This window comes from Galeopterus variegatus, unplaced genomic scaffold, assembly GCF_000696425.1.
Source record: "Galeopterus variegatus unplaced genomic scaffold, G_variegatus-3.0.2 Scaffold434, whole genome shotgun sequence".
NCBI lineage: Eukaryota > Metazoa > Chordata > Mammalia > Dermoptera > Cynocephalidae > Galeopterus > Galeopterus variegatus.
Window position 1 is genome coordinate 153,445 of NW_007726545.1, and position 20,855 is coordinate 174,299.

At 35.0% G+C, this 20,855-nt stretch overlaps 1 protein-coding gene across 1 annotated transcript in view; it reads left to right on the forward strand.

The window, feature by feature from the left end:
• Window positions 1-20,855, forward strand: part of LAMA2 (laminin, alpha 2) — a 310,853-nt gene that overhangs the window by 146,319 nt on the left and 143,679 nt on the right. The window contains exons 21-23 of the mRNA XM_008568714.1: window positions 2,015-2,139; window positions 8,431-8,517; window positions 12,399-12,592. Coding sequence (XP_008566936.1) covers window positions 2,015-2,139; window positions 8,431-8,517; window positions 12,399-12,592 — 406 coding nt within the window. The remainder of the gene's footprint in view (window positions 1-2,014; window positions 2,140-8,430; window positions 8,518-12,398; window positions 12,593-20,855) is intronic.

The following is a 20,855-nucleotide window of genomic DNA, read 5'->3' on the forward strand; positions in this document are numbered from 1 at the left end:
AATGACGATCTTATGGGTGAGCCTAGAATTATGTTTCAGTGGTGAAATCAGAAGCCTGTTGAAAAGGTGAATGGGAGATGAAGAAATAGAGACCAGGAATGTAAATTAATTCTTTTTTCAAGCTTATTAGAGCTAGTATAGAAACTGTCAAGCAACTTGAGACCCCACAGATAATTTTAAGAAGGAAAGTCTTGGCTGTCTTCAAATGTTAGTGAGACTAAGCCAGTGAAGAGGAAGAGTGAGGACGCTGGAGAAAATGGGGAGGTGGGAGGCGAGGAAACCAGTGTGGGAGGACAGTAGCTTTAGACAAAGGACAGACACTACCTCTCACAGACATGGAAAATAATGCAAGCTAGATAGAGAATCATTTGGCAAGAAGCTAAGAGAGCACCCAAATGAGGGCTTTCTTTTCCCTGAAAATAGGGGGCTATAATCAGCTGAGACAGAGGTGGAAAATTACAATATTTGAGATTTGTATTGTGTCATACTGGAAAACCAGACCCATTTTCATTGTTGTAAACTGCATCTGTAAGTGTCATAATACATTTTCAAATACAGCACCAGAAATGTAAAAAATCAATGGTCTAAAATTCATTATGGCAATGTCATGAGCTGCAGAAAACAGCATAAACTCTCAAGGAGAGTTAGTAGAAGATCTAGAAAAATAAATTAAAATTCCATGGCAATGTCTGTGGTGGAAGTGATTTCAGTTATTGTTTGTTGTGAATGACTACACATACTATACCAAACATTGTTTGGCCATTAGAAGACACATGAAAAATAAATTCTTGATTGATTGAAGGAAGCAAAAAGCCTGGCATTTGGGATGCCATCCAAGTTCAACGTACAGCCCGCTGTGGTCCAGCTGAGTTGAGCAGATCAGCTCACTAATATGTACATCTGTTTTGTTACTACCTTTCTTGCTTCTCAACTATTCTTTCGATATTGTTTATAAGAAATAAGTCACTATTCTGACCTCTCCAATTCCTGTCATAAAATCAAGCTAAAATGCAACTCTAAATTCCTCTCTTTCTTCCTATTTCTTGACTCCCCAAAGTCAAGTATCACATTTCCAATAGAGATTCAGTATTGCGTTCTTGCTGCTGTGTTTACTATTAGTCAGTTTCTTTTTTTCCCAGAGTGGAAATACATTTCTAGAGGGTAGGATGTTATTTTACCTTTTTTCCCCTCATTTGATTCTCTCAGTGCCTGTTTCTGTGCGTTGCATGTAGCTCTTCCTAAGTCTTTATTGCATAAGTGATTGTTCTGTGTTAAGTATAATTCCACTTTATGAGAATTTTTATTTCAAAACTGTTTACACAGTATTTTTTATAGAAATGTCTTAAAGCATATCACCCCAATGTCTCTTATTATGAAAGCATATAAAAGAAAATAAGACCTGAGATTGCTAGTTTAGGTTGGGTCCTCTATATTTATAAAGAACCACCAACATTTGGCAAGGAATAGATGGATATCATTCTTAATGTGGCAGCTAGGCTTTTTTGCTCTTGTTCCCTCTTAAAACATTTACGCTCTCCATCTTAGTTTGGTTTCAGAAAGCCCACCGATAGACATGCACAGAGGTCTCAATATTTTTAGCACTTTTTTGAGCACCTCATAGAGCTAAAACCTGGGAAGAGAAGAAACATAAGTGTTCAAATGATATATAATAAACTTTAAAGATTTCTGAAGACTGTTCCCCAATTTAGAGTAAAAGAAAAATTTACAAAGAGATTAATGTAGAGAGAAAAGAACAGCAACTCATTTTCAGTATGCTACAATATTAGCTTCTCAAATGAAAGTGCTTCTTTAAAAATACTTACATCAAAGACTGAGTTCTTTGTCCATGATCGTGTGTGTGTGTGTGTGTGTGTGTGTGTGTGTGTGTGTGTGTGTGTGTGTGTGTGAAAGAAAGAATGTTCATAGGCACATACACACTCATAGGTGGGGAGATAAATTACATTCTAACTCTCATTAAATTAAAAACAAACCTTTTCTCCCTTTTCCTTTACAGAATTGTCAGCATCACACTGCTGGTGACTTCTGTGAACGATGTGCTGTTGGATACTATGGAATCGTCAAGGGATTGCCAAATGACTGTCAGCAATGTGCTTGCCCTCTGGTTTCTTCCAGCAACAAGTAAGACTGGAGAATATAACCATATTTCCCAATCAGTAACGCCATCTGTCTAACACATGGGCTGCCTATGATTTGGCTATTTTTTCCATGTAGACAAAAATCTCAATTTAAGTGAGAGATTTTTTTAATAATATAAAAACATAACAGAGTCAGTATATAATATTCTCTGGATCATTTTTCCTTTAAAGCCCTGTCCCAAGTAAATAAAATTAGTTGAAATGTAAATACTCATAAGATATGTTTACAAAATGAATGATATGTGTAAAAATGTGTGTGATTTTATAAATATATAGGTCTAGCATTTGCATATAGTTTTGCCATAAATTCAGCTATGAAGGATTGTTTAGATGCATATTATATCACTTTTGTGGCTGTTTTTATTCATTTTGTGTGTTTAATTCAAAACTTGGAAATAATTATTTAAAAAAATTGAGAAGTAGTGCAATTAAAGCAGGGCGACTTATTGTTATGCTCCAAAAAAAGTCAGTATCTCCTGAATCACAGCCCCCATTCTGTTAAAATGGTCTGAGCTTGGTACCATGGAAACACAGCCATAAGAGGAAACAAAAGCCGGAATATCTTACTTCAGTATTGTCTGAACATTCTGCGTTGGTTATATACTGATGAAAACTCCTAGGTGTTTTCATATACCTTTCTGCTAAGACTATTTACGCTTTCTGTTAAGTGATTTATGCATTTCAGTCTATACATGGCAAGGTAGTTTCTCTCTAAGAACTTGCTTTTGGAAAGAATGTATGGCAGTTCATTCAGAATTAGAATTCTGGACACCTTATCTTGAATGTAAAAAAACCACAAAGCAATTCAGACAAAGTGATCTTTCCACCTGTGCTTACTCACTTTTCTTCATCTCTGGCTTTGTATACATTTTGAAAACATTTTTGTGTGAATTGTCTTCCTTTTCTCTGAAAGCTCCCCCGCCCTTTTGTTGTTGTTGTTGTTGGCTGGCCTTGCATAGAGTGTCAAATGTAAATTTTCAGGTAAGTTGGATATTGCTGAGGAAGATGTACATGATCTGACTGTTTGTCTAAATACCAAGTGGTATGTGTATGAAAAAATAATATTATTTTTATTCTCCTTTCCCCAATCTCCCCCTGATGTCCAGATTTAAACAAGAGAATGTTATTTATTTGTTTATTAAAATGTGAACAATTTGGATTAGAAAAATTCAATAATTAATTAATTATTCCCTGTTGGGTATACCATAATAAAGGCTACAGGAGATATGGAAGGGAAGCATGCCATTTCTTGGAGAAGTTCACTATACAGCATATGTCTTAAGGGAAGTCGATTTAACTATAAGTAGAATTTAAAGGCACAAAATACCACTCTTAATTTTGAGAGATTCAAGAACATATTCAAGAAAAGAAGTGGTAGTATGTATGATAAATCTTAAACAGTGTACCTAAAGATTTTTACTGGTAGAAAATTATATGAGCAAAAACTTTGAAAACAAAACACAAGGCATGTTTTAAAAACTTGTGAGTACTGGAGTTTGGAGCATGGAGTTCAGACGGAATTTCATAATTGCAAATGAAAATAAATGGGAGAATAGAGACCATATTGTAGAAATATCCTTGAATACCAGTCTAAGAAATTGCTATTTAATTTTCTATGTAGTAATAAAAAAACCACAAGATTTTATTAAATAACAACAACAACAAAAAAGGTTAATATGATCAGAGCCACAGATTAGGAAGTCTGTTATAATAGAATTGAATGTAATGAATTGAAATAGACAAAGAAGAAAAGCAAAGAGTCTAGTTAAAAGGCCATTGCACTAGCCTAGGTAAGAGATAATTAGAACTAAAGGTACATAATAGTAACAAGAATGAAGACAAAGGGATTAATGTGAGAAAACTGTTGGATACAGCTGTACATAACTGATAACTAATTAGATATGAGGGATGAGGGTCCAGGCAGGACTTGAAGATGGAGGTTGCCCCCAAAATGGAGATGCCATTAACTGAAATAGGAAAACCAGGAGAGAGCTGCTGCAGCAGTAAGACAATTTGTTTCAAATAGGTTCAAATTGATGTGAAGGGTCTGTCTGAATAGAAATATGCAAATAGCTGCAGGAAATGGAAATCTGGAAATTGCAAGAGCAGATGAAGGAAGAGATATGTTAATAAGTGAATGAAAGTTGGATAAGATTTCCCAGGCTAATGTTACCCAAGGGGAGCACATGGAAGGAAGGACAGACAGGACTTCCTATGTTGGGAAAGCCAGAAGAAAAGGAAGAGCCAAGGCAACAGCAATTGGGGAACAAGGTAACCCAGGCAACGCTGTCACAGATACCAAGGGAGAGAGGAATGAGAACAAGTGTCAACGCCGCCCTCTCATGAGTAAACCCAGTGGCAGTGAACGATGGCGTCACTGCTGAACTTTGACCCTCCATAGAGGACACAGACATTGTTACAAGGATTGGGGTTTACCGTTTAAGAAATTTTAAGAATAAGAAGACAGAATACAACCTTGATTGGTTAATAAGACCAATAAGAGTGTGTTTTCATTTTTGTTTTATATGATTTGTATAATCTGAGTATATTTTTACGCAAAAGACCCTGAAAGAATCAAAATATCAAATTACAGTGGCTAGTTCTGTGACTTGCAAACTTGATTGATCATAAGCACTGTGAGAAATACCTTTTTATAGTATAGTCCAGTACACAAAAACGTGTGTATGTAGATACCTACATACATGTATGTAAAATACACTGCACCATTTATTCCATTTTATTATCTTACACTTTTAGACAAAATTTTAATCAAAACTCACTAAATTGATTTCATGACCCACTAACATCACCACCTAAAGCTTGGAACGTATTAAGCTAATGAACAAAGCAAAGATCTATGTATGGAGAGAAGAGAAGGGTTAAAACGTGAAATGAAGAAAGCAGTCAGAGCAAAGAAGAGAGGCGCTTCTTCCTGAGATACCAAAATAGATTCTGTGGACAAGCTGAGAGATCTCATCGTAGTGACTTCAGATGGTGTAGTCAGAGAGAAATAAAGGGTAAAGAAGGTGCAGATCACCATCTAACTTCCACAGCATTAGAGCAAGTCCTCATTTTCTCTTACCAAAGCACATACACAAGGTAAACTTCCAGCAGTTGTGCCAGAGCAGCAGTTCTCACACCCTCAGGGTTTGCCACTGCCTGCCCAAGGAAAGTTCGGACTTTTCAGCTGAGCATTAGAAACTCTCTGCAATCTGGCCACTGTTCAGGCTCAACGCCCTCTTCTCCCTTGTACGTGATGGAAAGTTCAGAGTTCCTTGCTGATTTCCAGACATGCTCAGCAGTCTTTGCTCTTGCTGTTTCCTGAGACAATCCCTGTGAAATTCAATCCACTTTTAAAGGTCCAGTTCAAATGCCCCCTCTGTCACAAAATCTTTCCCTAACATAGCGTGTCTTTTGTACTTTTTGTATACTACTAACACATTTTACCTCACATCACTCGTTCAATCAAAAGCTCTTTCAAAAATTGAACATTTACTAAGCATATACTGTACTCCATTCCAACATTGTGAGAGAATAAATATATGTCCTTTCTGTGTATGTACATATCTCTTACACAGAATTGTAAATTCTTTGAAGGTAGAGGTAGTATTTTATTTATTCCTTTATTCAACAAATACATAATGAGGGCCTTTTTCAATGCCAAGCTTGGTTCTTTATGCTGGGAATATATAAGTGAGGCAAACAGTTGAAATTTCTTGCCCTCCCAGAGCTTACATTTTTCATAAAAGATTGAGACAATAAACAAATAGATATTTTATGTACTACTGATAAGTGCTACCAGGAAAAATAAAGCAGCCTCTGCGAATTTAGAGTGGCTGGATGCCATTTTAGATAGGGTCATCATGGAGATCTCCAAAAACAAATGAGACATGAATGGAGCGAGCCATGTGAATATCTGCAGGAAAAGCAGGCCAGCCAGGGGGAAGACCCATGCTTGGTCCATGCTTGTGAGACAGCAAGAGGCCAGGTTGTTAGAAGAGATATGTTAAGAAGTTAAGAGTGAAAGGCGGGGGTGGGGAGGGTGCAGGAGAGGAAGTCAGTGGTGCTCCCGTGGGTAACTAATGTCCCAAAGGCTGAAAATCTTCCAATGGCAAGAAGTGGCTTTGTATAGGATAATGCAATGATATTAGTGATGGCAGCAGCAGTGACATTTTCAAATAGAATATACATGGAGTGTAAGAGAAAGGAGGAGGAAAGTTGACTCCTTGGTTTTTGGTAGAGCAAATGGAAACATGGAGTGTCCATAGAAGGAAACTGAGAAAATTATAGAAAAGTCAGGTGTATTTTTTGGAGGGGGCGGGCTCCTCAGTTGTAGATATGTTAGGGTAAATACAATACGTAAAGCCCTTAAGACTGAATGAGATCATTTAAAGGAGAAAGGAGAGGGGAGAAGAAATCTGAAAACTGAACTGTGAAGCATATTAAGAGATCAAGGGCGTGATGTAAGTCCAGCAAAGGAGACCGAGAAGGAACAATCAGTGACCTGGGATAAGAACCAGAAGGAGGTGGCTTCCAGGATGCCAATTCATCTCTGTGGTGTCCACAGGGGACGACACAGCGAGCAGACTCTGTTAATATAACAAATTCTGTTAAGGCGAGTTTGGAATTAGCAGCCGTAGGGACATATAAAAGATGGTCACCAAGAGAAAAGCAGAGTATTCTGAGAGGCCCTACAGACAATATGAGAATGGAGAGAAGATGAGTGAGTTGTGAGCAGAAAAAATAAACCCTTGCTCTGTGCAAGATGGGATTCCCACTTCCTCCTTCATAAGCCCTTTTATGTGATATAAGGAAAAAGTACATCCACCATAATATCATAACTCAAAAATTTTTTATCAACTATTCAAGAATTACTACATTCCTCTGCAGTACTCTGAGACACTTGAGTACTTTATTTATTGGCATGTTATGTATTAAGGATTTCACTGTAAAGGAATGTAATTTAATCACATTGGCTCTTTAGCTTTGCACTTGGAATGTCTAAGATCTGTTTCCTAGTGCCTACATATGTATATGTGTGTGTGTGTGTGTGTGTGTGTGTGTGTATGCACAGGTGCCCGCAAATGCACTCAGCATCAAGCTTTAAATTAAAGAGCTAAAACTTGGCAAAATGTGTCAATTATGAGTTTGTGGGTCTATTTTTTTAAGGCAAAATATGAGTTCGTTGGATAATGAGTTCGTGAGTAGTAGATCAATTTGTTCACATATTTTGCAAAGGTTAGAGTTTATTACTTATTTATGCACTATTGACTTAATGCATTAGAAGACGGTTAAAATAGGCTCCTAATAGTACCTAACCAAAAGGAGTTGTGGCCCTGGCCAGTACACCTTATTGCTTTTTCATCATCAGCTGATTTAGTGGACCAGCAAAAAGACCTACAGTGTTTGCTGCATTTCCTTTCTAGGCACCTTGTGGTTTAGCCCTACTTACACTTGAGAGAAGTAACTACCCCAAACTACACATTAATATAGTTTAGTTTTTAAAGTCTTGTCAAGTCTTTCTTTTATAGAGTAAGATAATCAGAAATCCTGAAGCAAGACAGGCTGGCTGTGGTCTACCAGCATCGTAGTGAAAACATAGGGCAAGTTATACAAGTATAAGACCTAATTATTTTAAAAGACAATAAAATAGTCAGCCAATCTTATTCATTTTCATGTAAAAAGCTTTCTCTTCTTTTCACCTCACACTATATCACATTACTTTGTGTTTACAGTAAAATGTAAATTGAAATCTGAAAGTAAATCAGAAAAGGCACTCTTTTATTCGTAGTGAAATATTTATTCACACTTCATGGGTTGAAGTGCCGGTGGCAATTTGGGTTGAGTTTTCAGAAAAAATTATATAGGTTTTATGCCCTTTTATAAAATCTGAAAGATATTTAGTAATACCTATTCTACTCTCAGACAAATGTACATAGATTCTAATCATATTTTTTGTTAGTGAAAAATTGGACATTTGCTGGATGTTTAATATTTTCATGGCTATATATAATTATTAAAATTCCAAAATATTAACATGTTTAGTGTAATGCATTGTTAATTCATCAAAAACCAACCAATATTTATTTTTTGACAATTACTAGTATTTAAATGTGATATCCTACCCTTAAATAATAACTTAATCAATAATTATAAATATGGCATTTATCACCACCTAAAAATATGTCCCAATCACCTTGATAATGGGTGGACATATTTAATTTTATAAAATAAATGGGTTAAAAGATTTTTACAATTTTTTTCTCTGATTCAGTTTCAGCCCTTCTTGTGTCATGGAAGGCACCGATGATTTCCGCTGTACCGCGTGTCCACGGGGATACGAAGGCCAGTACTGTGAAAGGTACCAGCAGTCGTGATATGCAGAGAGTAGTCACACATAGAGATCACATGGCAAAGGGTCACAGTAGAAAAGTCTCATTATTTGAACCATTTCATTGTTTTTATACTCTTTAGTAGTTTAAATTGTATGCTTTCGTACCTATTCTTATCTTTAGAGTTTCTCCAAAGAAAGGTGTTGTTTACTTCCATCTTATGTTTAGACTTCCTCAAAGATACCACATTATTTCAAAATTATCTAATATATGTTTTGGTATATATATAATTTTATATATGTAAGTATATAATTTTATGAGAACAAATACATTAAATCAATTTTCAGAGCTTATCAGTAGTTATTACTAATAAAAAGCTGGCCACATATTTCTCATTCTAATTTACTGGAAAATATTCTCTAGCAAGAACTGCATGCATGTCACTGTTCTGAGCACTCTGGCACTACCCCAGCAAGTGTATACATAACTCAGAATATAAATGGTATTAAGCATTTTTAATTCGTACAACCCAAACAGTAAAATGTTTGTTATTCAGTTCTTTTCAGCAGGCAAACAATATTATTTAAATGTTTCCTCTTACCATATTACTTACAAAATCTCATAATAATGTATATAGCTATTAAATTAAATTCTAAATGCAATACAGATGGTAAATTAAGGAATACAATTCCAGACTGACTCTCTGGTAAGGTTGAAATCAATAGCTTCCAAATACATATTTTCTGTAAGATCAGCATCCTAAATATTCAAACTTGTCACCACCGCTTTTAGTACATTTTAGGTACTGTGTCTCTAACATAACGGAGTAACCAATATTAACGATTAACATTATACACACTATAATTTTAGCATAGTTGATGGCAGTACAAAAGTTTTATAAAGATCCATGGATTTAATTTAGTTCCGTCAGCTTATCTGGGTCCCATTTTTCTCATCGATAATCTCGGGAATGCTGATGCATCACCTACTTAACACTGACACTGTGACAATCAAGCGTGTAAAGAACACTGTTGGTGCCCTGCCCAGGGTCCTACCTGGAAGCTTCCTCTCCAACAGGAGGGGCAAAAAGGCTGAGAATTTACCCCACCTTCCTCCAGTGGCCCACAGCCAATGACTAACTAGTGTGAGAATACAAAAGTCCAGCTCCCTTGCCTCAAAGTAGAACATATTATGAGATGCTATTTATGCTCCAGAACTCTCCATACAACCCTAACCCTAACCCTGAAATTGCACTCCTGCTTAGATTCTTTTCCATGTCTGCTTCACCCACTCCTTTGCTAGAGTCTCCTAAGAACACTTCCTTAAATTGTTAATTTCTTTGCCAATATAAGCTAATATTAATAAGTATTTATCATCACCCACTTAAGAATCTATTTTATATAACCAACAATGGGTGTATTGATAGCAATAATAGTAGTAATAGCAATAAGTAACTAAATAATTAATAATTTAAGATTTGTAAATTCCAATGCAGTTTTTATAAGTTTGTAAAATACATTTCCAAATGAATCTACATATAGTAATTCAAAACACAATATCCAATACTTACATATATATAGCAATACTCATAATTTTTATGCCAACAGAAATTAGCAGCAATTACATAACTCATAGCAACATAAAACCCCCAAATATTTCCATTTGTTTTGAAGACATATGCATCATTTGAATACACCAGGGTGCTTAAAAAGGTGGTGGAAAGTGGAATTAAAAAGATAATACAAATCTTCCATGAACTTTTTGAAGACTCCTCATAGATACAGATATAGATGACATAGGTATATATTTTTTAATGTCCACTGGTATGCTTTGGTATTTATGCTTAGGCTCATATTTATTTCATGCCCTTGTAAACACTAGAAGGATGGTGATTAAAAGCATCCCTGGACACCGAGGGGATTATCTGCAGTGATTTAGGGAAAAAAAATGTTTTATAGTATAGTTACATTTATAAATTATAGGTACAGCTATCTGCAAAAGTCTAGAAGGGTACACTGAAATGATAATTATTGTCTCAAAGCAGAATGATTAAAGAAAATTTATGTTTTTAATATCCGTTAATGTTTAATCAATAAGAGTTGACAATTCATAGAGCATATAGATGAGCAGGGTCGTACACTATCAAATGAGAATGGCTTGAATTGTTTTTCCAGGTCTCAAATGCTGTTATAGCTTTGCATTCATCATTTCTAACATATAAGTGATCAGGTTATATTTCCCTGAAAATTGCTTTTATTCAACCCAATTAGACCAAAGGTCTTGGTTAGATTTTTATTTAAACTTTCCAAATAAATTTGTTCCACTTCTGAGAGCTCCTTAAATCATTTAAATCATCTTTTGACTTGCCCAAACCCATCAGCTGAGTTCCAAATCTGCTTAAATTTCTTGAGTATCCCTGTAATGTAGAAACCCCTCCCCATACTTTATTTTTATTACTCTCGTAATAAACTCTTTAAGCATTTAATTGATATGAACCTGCTTAGAATACACTTATTTCACCTGTAAACATTAAGAAAAAAATTAGGTGGACTTAAATGATACTTTTATTGAGTATTTGTAATCTTACACAGAAAGGAAAATAATCAAAAATATAAATGTGTAAAAGCCTGTGTTACAAATATTATTCTTCATGCTTCCCCTTTTCTAACCAGCACAAGATGAATTAATTTCCACAATAAACTGAGCAAATATCCACAATCACAAGCCACTAAAATGGTGTAGGATTATCTGGCCAGTATTTAGAACTTGTGGCTCCAATCCCATACTTTCTCTCAACTTCCTTCCATACTTGCCCATTGAAAAAAATTCTGACTATTGGTTGTATTTATGGTGACCATATATATAATTTATTATCCATTCTGGGACACGCCAATGAAAGACAGGAAGTGTTTATAATAATTAAGCCAGGACAACAGGTAATCTCAGATCATCCTGGGCAAAACAGAGCATATTTTCTTGTTAGCTTCGTGTAAAGTTATCAAATTTCCAGTATCATAACCCGTACTGGTATATATTTGGGTGAATGGATGCACAGATGGGTGGAAGAGTCAATGAATATATTGCATTTTGTGTTCATTCAGCTGGATTTCCTTTCTAATTTCTCAAATCAGTGTTATATATTTTATTTGCATAACATTAACCCACTTCCACAGATACATAATGAAAAACCCATCTTAAGGAAGATATGCTAGGGGAAAAAAAAGACCAGTGGAATTAAATAGAAAATCTGAGTATCTTATTGACTTAATTTGCCTCTTTTTCCTCCTTAGTAAAATTAATGGATTGTATTACTTGGTTATTTCGATCTCTAAAATGCACGAGTACAGGAAAGCCCAAGAGTCTCTATGTAATTGTGTTCATCTCTAATTTTAAAAAGAGAATTTTTTAAAAGTTTATGATGTAGATCAGTGGTGGTAAAACTAGGGCTCACAGGCCAAATCTGGCCCCTGGCCTGATTCTATACAGCACTCAAGCTAAGAACCGTTGTCCCAGATAAACATTTACAATCAATTTGATGATAGGAAGCACTGCACTAAATTTAAACCCCAATTAAATAAAATTTGATATCTCAAAAAGAATTTCATTTTTCTCGTTAGTAGATTGGTATTAGAAAATAACTTCTACTCTTTTTATTATTATTATTTTTAATTCCATCAACAACACAAATCTTTGAAATTTTATCTCCCTTACTGCATAATCTTGATTTTGCCTCTTGGCCTACAAAGCTTAATATTTACTATATGACTCTTTACATGAAAAGTTTGCTGACTCATGATCTGTAAACTCTTGATATCAGTTTTGTTTGATTCAGAACAAAACACACACACAAAACAACTTACAGAGACAACTTGCCATTAACCTCCATTGCTTTCTCACTGTTTAAATCCAGGTGTGCCCCTGGCTATACTGGCAGTCCAAGCAGCCCTGGAGGCTCCTGTCAAGAATGTGAGTGTGACCCCCATGGCTCACTGCCTGTGCCCTGTGACGCTGTCACGGGACTCTGCATGTGCCGACCTGGAGCCACGGGAAGGAAGTGTGACGGCTGCAAGCGCTGGCATGCACGCGAGGGCCGGGAGTGTGTTTGTACGTATACTAACTCAGCTGTTAGCTCTGGGACCTCGGTTCCATTTCTGTCTCATTTCCAATGAGAAAGACTGACTTTTTTTTCTTCTTTGCAATAGCTAGTGCTACTCTTCATTCTTTCTGACACTATCTGTTCACCTTCTGCTGTTCACCTGCTGTTTCTGTCCCAATCCTGCTGAGCCAAGATCAGCTGAGAAAATCCTCAGCATGCTTTAGTCCATTCATTGAAGACCTACAATGAAACTCCTGGAGGCGTATTTTTTTGTTGTTGTTCATCTCAGGGTTTGAAGTTTTGCCTTAAGTTGGCATTGCCTTTGTGACAGATTAAAAATCTGAGTCTATAAAATTTTTTAGAATCCTCCTGAATTTTGTAATTAGCTGGACATGCACTTAAGCCTTGAATTATAACTGACTCTTCTTTTTCCAGCTTTTACAGAAAACCATGGACATACTGCTTCATAACTTTCTCTTAAACTACAAAACCTGGAAGCAGTAACAGTGAACTCAAGTGTTTTTTACTCACATGTACAATAAATGAGAGAGCAGTTTGCTCTCTCTCTCTCTCTTGTTAGTGATTCTCAATTCGGTAGTGCCATATTGAAAGTACATTTAAATCAGTAGTTAAATATAATTCTTGAATCTAACATACATTCTATTCTAAAATAAGTTATTTATAAATTTTAGAAAGGGATGTTATACTATGTATTCTTTTCTTCAAAGAAATTTATTTCAGTGCATTTTATTTCAACATTTACCTATTTTACTGTGTTTATGCATGCCAGTATTTCTTGTGTTAACATCTTATGTGTGTGTAAATCTTAATAGCATTTTAATTAGAAGATTTTTTATTTGTGTTCTAGTTTTATAAGAATTACCTCAAAAGCTAAGGCAGGATTTTAAAATGTGCCAAAAAGTTCAGACTGGGTGTGTTTGGGAAGATAGGTTTTTAAATTGTATTTTTTTTTTTTTTTTGTATTTCAATCATTTTTAATGAAACTGTTTAAAAAACAAATGTGTGAAGGTAAATGGGAGGGGAAAGATGAAATGTAATATGTCATATACATTATCAAATTTAGTTATTGGTAAATACATGTTCACTCTTCACAAGTATAATAGCAGATTTTAATGATAAAGAAGACTACCAAAGTATTCCATAATATTATTGCCTTCAAGTTAAATTATTAACATGGATATAATTAACTAGATAATATATAGATACTCCTAATGTCAACACTAATCTAAACAGTGCTTGAATTATAAATCATCAATTTTTTTAATTTTCCAGAAGCAAACTTGAAATAATAAGATCATGTTTAACATGAAGTACAAAAATTAAACCATAGCACATTACAATCTCGGAAACATAAAATAATGGAATTATTTTCTAGACATTTCTTTTAAAGGGAATTGGCATTCTGCCCATCAGCAATGGTTTTACATTTTTTCCTGTTGATGATCAACACTTTATTGACATTTTAAATAAATTTATCATAACAAAACTTAACTCATCTTATTCCTCTCTCATATATGGATTTCTAATCTCCACGTGTCTCATGTGTTATTAATAAAAGTGCCAATTAGTTACAAAGTTACACCAGCCTTATAATGTTCATTCGCATTATTCTTGTCCCACAAGAAAATATTTGCAGCTGCTATATACATGGTACTCAGTTCAGTTGCTGTGCCCTGGAAATTTCAATATGCTTCTGGGATGAAATAATAGTGATTTTTTTCTTCTACAAAAAAGTGTTAAATTATGGGGTTGTATTTGAAATCTAGGCCCATTTTTCAAAGTGTTTATAATTATTTTATGATTACACTGTATAGATTTTTCTTATACTGCTCTTCAGCTTAGTGATTTCCACTCCTAGTTATGTTTTCTCTTCACCCTTCATTAAGGTAACTCTAAGAATTATTACATAGAGTATTCTCAGATTTTTCTTCCTTTTCTCTTTTTTTAAAATTTCTCCAGTTATGGAAAAATATTCCATGCTTCCATGATGTTGGCCTTTCTCAGGACTCAGTTTCTACTCCCAGTTTTGAAATGAAATAACAAAACAAGACACAGTGAGGACATAACTCTGACTTATTCTCAATTCTCTTTGCAATATATTTCTATATCCTTAAGCTAAATTAGAGCAAGAGACCAAAGAATGGATTCACCTGGCATGTTTGACCTGCAGGGCCTGTTTCATCACATGTAATCATAGCAGAATTTATAAGGCTGGGAGTGGGAGACAGGGGAGGCAGTCTGGCCCAGGAAAGAGAATATATACGTAGGAAGAGAAACATTTGTGGTGGGTTGTTCATATGGTGCTGTCTGTAGAAAAGAGATGTTTCTTCGATTAAATAGAAATAAGTTAATACTCAGATAGTTCAGTAGCATGTATTGTACAAGAGTTAATTTTGCTGTCTTTGGTTAATTCTCTAGAAAACACAATTTAATTAGGCCCACAGCGTGGATTTGTATTTTTTAAAAATGTACAATAAATGGCCTAGGCATGATCATTTAGTTATCTCAGGTGAGCTTCATATTGGTGGAAAGACTCTCAATACTCACTGTTAAGTTAGGTTAAGCTCTTATTTAACAAAGGATATAAAATTCTGCTGAAGAGATCAAGCAACACAGGGAAAATACAGAAATTATAGAAGAGTTTCGCTTGACCACCTAAGTTCATAAGAGCCTTGTTGCTGCCTGAGGAAATTGCCAATGAGCAAGCAAGGATTTTACTGGATCAAAAGTGGAATTTGTTGCAGGACCCAGAACTTTTATATGTGGAGTTTCCATTACTATCATGAAGAATTTACACAAATAATCTGTGTCCGTATTAGTCCTTTTACCACACACAAGTTCATCATAATAGTAATTTTTTTTTAAGGCTCACCTTGGCTAAGAGTTTACCATTTGCCAGGCTCTTTGTTAAGCACTTTATATGCAGTTATTTTAATTCTTGAAACATCCTTATACTTATTATCTCCGCTAGGTGATAAGGAAACTGAATTTAGGTGGTTTAAGTCATTTTCTCAAGGTTCACAGTGGCTTTCTGACAGAGCTATGATTTGAACCTACGTCTGTCTTGCAAATCTTATTTTCTTAACCTCTGTGCTGGCTACCAATATAAAACACAGAAAGCAAACATGTTTTACCCAATGTATTTGACATTGGTGAATTTAGCTCCTTACTCATTTACTTATTCTGGATTTAGAGCACATTTTACCTCAAAGAAGAGTAAAGGTAAAATGGGCAAAGAACACAAAATGAAAAATTTTAAATAGATATAAAGTCCACAAGGACTTTTTTTTCTGCTAACCATTGAGACTCTCTCTTCTAAGATTTAAAACATTATGGTATTTACGACAGATTCTTATTTATCAGAGATTGTCAAGTAGAGACTGTCCTCTATGCAGGAGAAAAGACACCCTAGCTGGGTGCTTAGATTAACTTCACAGTTTTTTTTTGTTTTCTAATAGGAATTACTGGGGACAGCTCTACAATGTATTTTTTCCCTATGTGTATGGGTGAGTTCTGAGTACATATTTTATTGGATTTCCCCAACCAGGATTTCTCCTTAGTAAGTGAGGTTAATACAAATTCATCCTCTTCTTTCAGCCCTCATTCATAATTTACATATCATTTTATAAAATGAGAAAAACCACCAGCCCTTCTGAAATTTGAGAATGAGCAAGAAAGCCATTATCTATTTAGTAGTAAAGGTTTGAATTGTGAAACACAAAACTTGGATTTGTTCATACACTATTTTCTGTAGACTATGTTAACACAATAACTCATATGATGTTTAAAATAGATGAGTGGCATAGTAAAATATGCTCTCCTAGAGAACAGAAATTAAAATTAGTAGCTGTTGGCAAGATGTTACTCCATAAAAAGTGCTTGAAATAACATTTTATAAATATCAAATCAATGTTTTCTATTTTTAGTCTCTGTATATGAGGTATTTGGGATATCTCAGTTTTTATTATTTATAATCACAATTTATTTACAATATGACATATCAGATGATGCTTTGTTTACCAGTGTTGCAAAAGCAATCATGAAGTGTGTTCTTTACTTTCAACCTGAGGTAAGCCTAACTAAATGTGATAATTCACCTTAACTCTGCAAAATAAGCACCTTCTAGTCTCTTGGTGAAACCTAAGTCTGAAGTTTTATCCTACCTTGATACTGATCTGGCAGGACGCATCACAACTATTGTTTTTAATAACCAGTTGTTGTCAAGGATCTTATCACCATAATGCAGAAGCCCTTATATTCATATATTATCACTAAAATACTGTTGTACATTTATAATCAAAGATGATTACTAATGGCAGTTATTTCTCCCTATATATGGGTGCAGGAACAAAATAGTAGAATGCGGTTATCACTGTAAAGAAAACAGGACTTTTCTATTCTAATAGATGATGGAAAACATCAATTAATCTCCAGATGCTATTAACCAATCTATAACTTTGCTTGTTATACATGTGATCACCTTCCATCCTAGCCCCCAAATGTCATCTTTTCTCTGCCACCACTTGGTCGCCAAGTAAGTTCCTACTCAAAGGCCAGTATGCCTGTTGTAGTTTTCTAGAACCCTAAGCCATGGCATGTTGTTCAAATCTAGGTGTTAGGCAATCTAAAAAATCAAATTCATTCACCACGTCTGCACCTTCTATTCATCCGTTTTGTTAGTAAAAGATGCTTGAGTTTCTTGTTGTCAACCTTCTCGGCACTGGTCCAGGCTATCAATGTGTAGAACAGCAAGGATCACTCTGACTCTAGGTCATTTTTCTGTTTACTAGGGACCAGTCACAGTAGTTAGTACGGTCCATCGAGAAAGCTGTCTTGTTAGCAGATTGAGAATTCAGATCACAATTGCCTTCCTTTTCAGTCAAGCTTTATTTAACAGTAAACTCAACTCTACTTTGATTATAATTTTCACTCTGACTAGGTTTTGAAGGTTTGCTGACCTCTATGAACAACAGAATCACATGATCTTAATGTTGGAAGAAGTCTTATCAGTAAGGTAGTCTAATCTTCTTCACTTTTCCTGTGATATCCCTGAAACAGACAGTATCCTGATGCAAGGATGCATGCTGTTATGAAGCAGCTATAGAAGGTTTGAATCCTCGCTTGCCACCTACAAGCTGTGTGACATTAGATTAGTTAACTTTTCTAAATCTCATTTCATTCTCTGTAATATGGAAAGAAAATAAATACATAATAGATGCTTAATAAATTCTAGCCATTATTATCATCATTGTTCTTATGTGGCCATTTTATTCGAAGGCATGATGTTCTGTGCAGCTTATCAGTTTCTGATGAATTATGTTCTTTAGCTTAGGCTGAATTCCAGTTTTCTTTTTTTTTTCTTTTCGTCTTTTTCGTGACCAGTAAGGGGATCACAACTCTTGGTGTGGTGTCACTCGCACCGCGCTCAGCCACCGAGTGCACCGACCAGTCCTATATAGGATCCGTGAATTCCAGTTTTCTGTAATTATCTCTAATTCTAGGCTCAAGTCACTAAAAACCACTTTTATGACCACCTTACATTTCTCTTTACAATCTTTACATGCATTGTCTATAGATTCTTAAACACTCTAATTGTGACTATTTTTATTGCTGTGGAATGAGGATATTAATAGTACTTATTTCACAGAATTCCTGTATCAGATGAGATAACGATAGTGAAGCCTGCCATAAAGTAGATATTGTGTAAATAAAAGCTATTATCTAATTATCTCATTATTATTTATAGTACTTTCAAAGTTTCCATTTATTTTTTAATATCTAGACCATCCTTGAGCTATATTGAACTTGTTTTTCATATGTATTATGTACAGAATATTCTTTAATTTAAACATATATATCACAACTTGGTACATGAGCAACTTCATCAGTCTCAGCTAAGACCTATAGAATACCTTTTTCTCTATTCAAAAAAACAAAACAGGTTTAAAAAAAGCCACCTTCTTGAGTCTGAAAACAAATTTTTATTTTAGAAGATATTTATTTATAAATAATATAGAATAAACAAATCCTAAATAGATACTAATATAAAAGATTTTTCTTGAAGGGGACAAGGGAAAGAGAGAAATATGAAATTCAGATCCAGGGAACTATTAATGGCATTCATCTAGAAGAGTTAATTTAAAATTCAGACATTAACACAAAAATTATCTTTTGTGAAAAATGTATATTTACACATTTTATCCCTATTTGATTAGAGCAGACTATTTATGTATCTCTACCTAAAATTGGTTAATAGGCTTGGCCTTTTCACAAATACTCAATGCATTCATTTCGGCTTTAGCTGGTTTGGTTTGAATGGAGTGTGTGATTTTCTTTGTGACAGTAAGCCAGTAGTTATTATGCATGGGGGACTCTGGTGGAAATGCAGTATTTTGTACTAATTGCTAACAGAAAGATCTGTAATATTGGCTGCATGATTTGCCCCTTACATGTGCCCAGCTATAACGATCTGAATTTAGTACTGCATTTGTTAATATTAGACACAAATTTATCCTGACACTTTTATAGGCAAAGCCTCGGAAACATTTAGTCATGTGAAATATAATCATAGTCTTGAAATATTTGCTTTTGCTCCCATGCATTTTAGGCAGGATCTCACTTTAAAACCTTGTGTCTATTGCTAAATTAGGGGAATAGTTTGGAGAGGTTCTTCGGGGTCCTGATTATAAGATAGATGTTCATATATAGTGAGCAGTTACTGCACCCTTATCAAAGAACAGTTGTTTACATAATGTGAATATTCCACATCTCTACACACTATTCAGATTTTTCCTGTGATAGTGAATTAAATTTGGCTTTCATTTGCATCCCATTTCCAATGTTTGTTGCCAGACCATTCACATTCCTTCAGACACTTCAGAGGGCAAATAAAAGTAACTTGTGTGTAAGTTAAATATTTTGTGTTGGAATAAAATAGCAAACCATTATGAAAAGGGCACATTTCCTAATGTGTTTACCTCATAACTGCATGAGCTAGACTTGTACAGAAGCTTTGAAAAAAGTCCCCACGGCTGTCATATTCATAAGTCTCTCTGACTCATTTAGACAGATGTTAGTATATTACTTGGAGCATACTATAAAACTTACCTTTCACTTGTGGAAATGTGCTTGTACTTTGTTCCCCCAAAAGCAAATACAGAGACCATAAGACATGGGATAATAATAGACCTTTGGACACGGAGACATAAAATGAAATGTATGAGTCCTTGAAAGAGCAATTAAATACATTTTCATTTCAACAACTGAAGATGAGGAACCAAAACAGATGGGCAGGGGTACAATAAATGAGAGAAAAATCAGTATTCATCATGCCTCTTGGCATTCTAGCTCACCAATTTACTCTGTAGTATATTACAGTAAATCAGATGGAATTCTGCATAAAAGCCGAGAAAGCTGTGGGTGCTTTCCATGGAAATTTCTGGAATCATTCAGTAAGGAACATCTATCTATACCATTATCAACAAACTGACTCAATCTCTTCTTGGAAATAGGTAGGTTATACATTATAAATAACTTAAGGAAAGGGCTAGCAAAGGATTCCTAAAGAATACACTGCCCTAGAAAACATGATGAAACATCATATTATCAACAATCTTTCAAGATCTTGAAAGTAAGAAAAGAGTTAATTGCCTGCTTACATCCTGGGAACATCTGTCAAACACATATCTTCATTAAAAGTCAAGTTGAACTTTGAAAACAATGATGAACTTGGGCTCAGAGGGGAAAAAAATCTTTATATTGTTCATAATTCTTAATAAAATTGAGTTGTTACTAATGCTTGTTTTTAACCTGTGAATTGCAACTTGAAAGTCTCTGATCTGAATCCACATTCTAAATCACACACACAATACTTGGGAAAGTCTATCAGTCACCTATTGCTGTCATTCCCAAATTCAGTAGCTTAAAATGACAATTGTGTATATCCTCATGATTCTGTAGGTTGGCAAATTGGGCTGGGCTTGGTTGGACAGTTCTTGGATGACCTCATTCACATGTTGGGGCCTCCACTGGCAGCAGGTTGGAACTCTCCTCTCTTTCAAGCTGCCTTTCTTCCTCAAGGAGGCTAGCCTGGGACTGTACTCAAGGCACCAGGGGTCTACGAGTGTGAAAGCAGAAACTGCAAAACCCCTTTAGGCTTAGGAGTCACAAAATGCTCCTCTGCCACGTTCTGTTGGACAGGGTATGTTACAGAGCCAACCCAGACTCAAGGGGAAAACAAATAGACTCCAC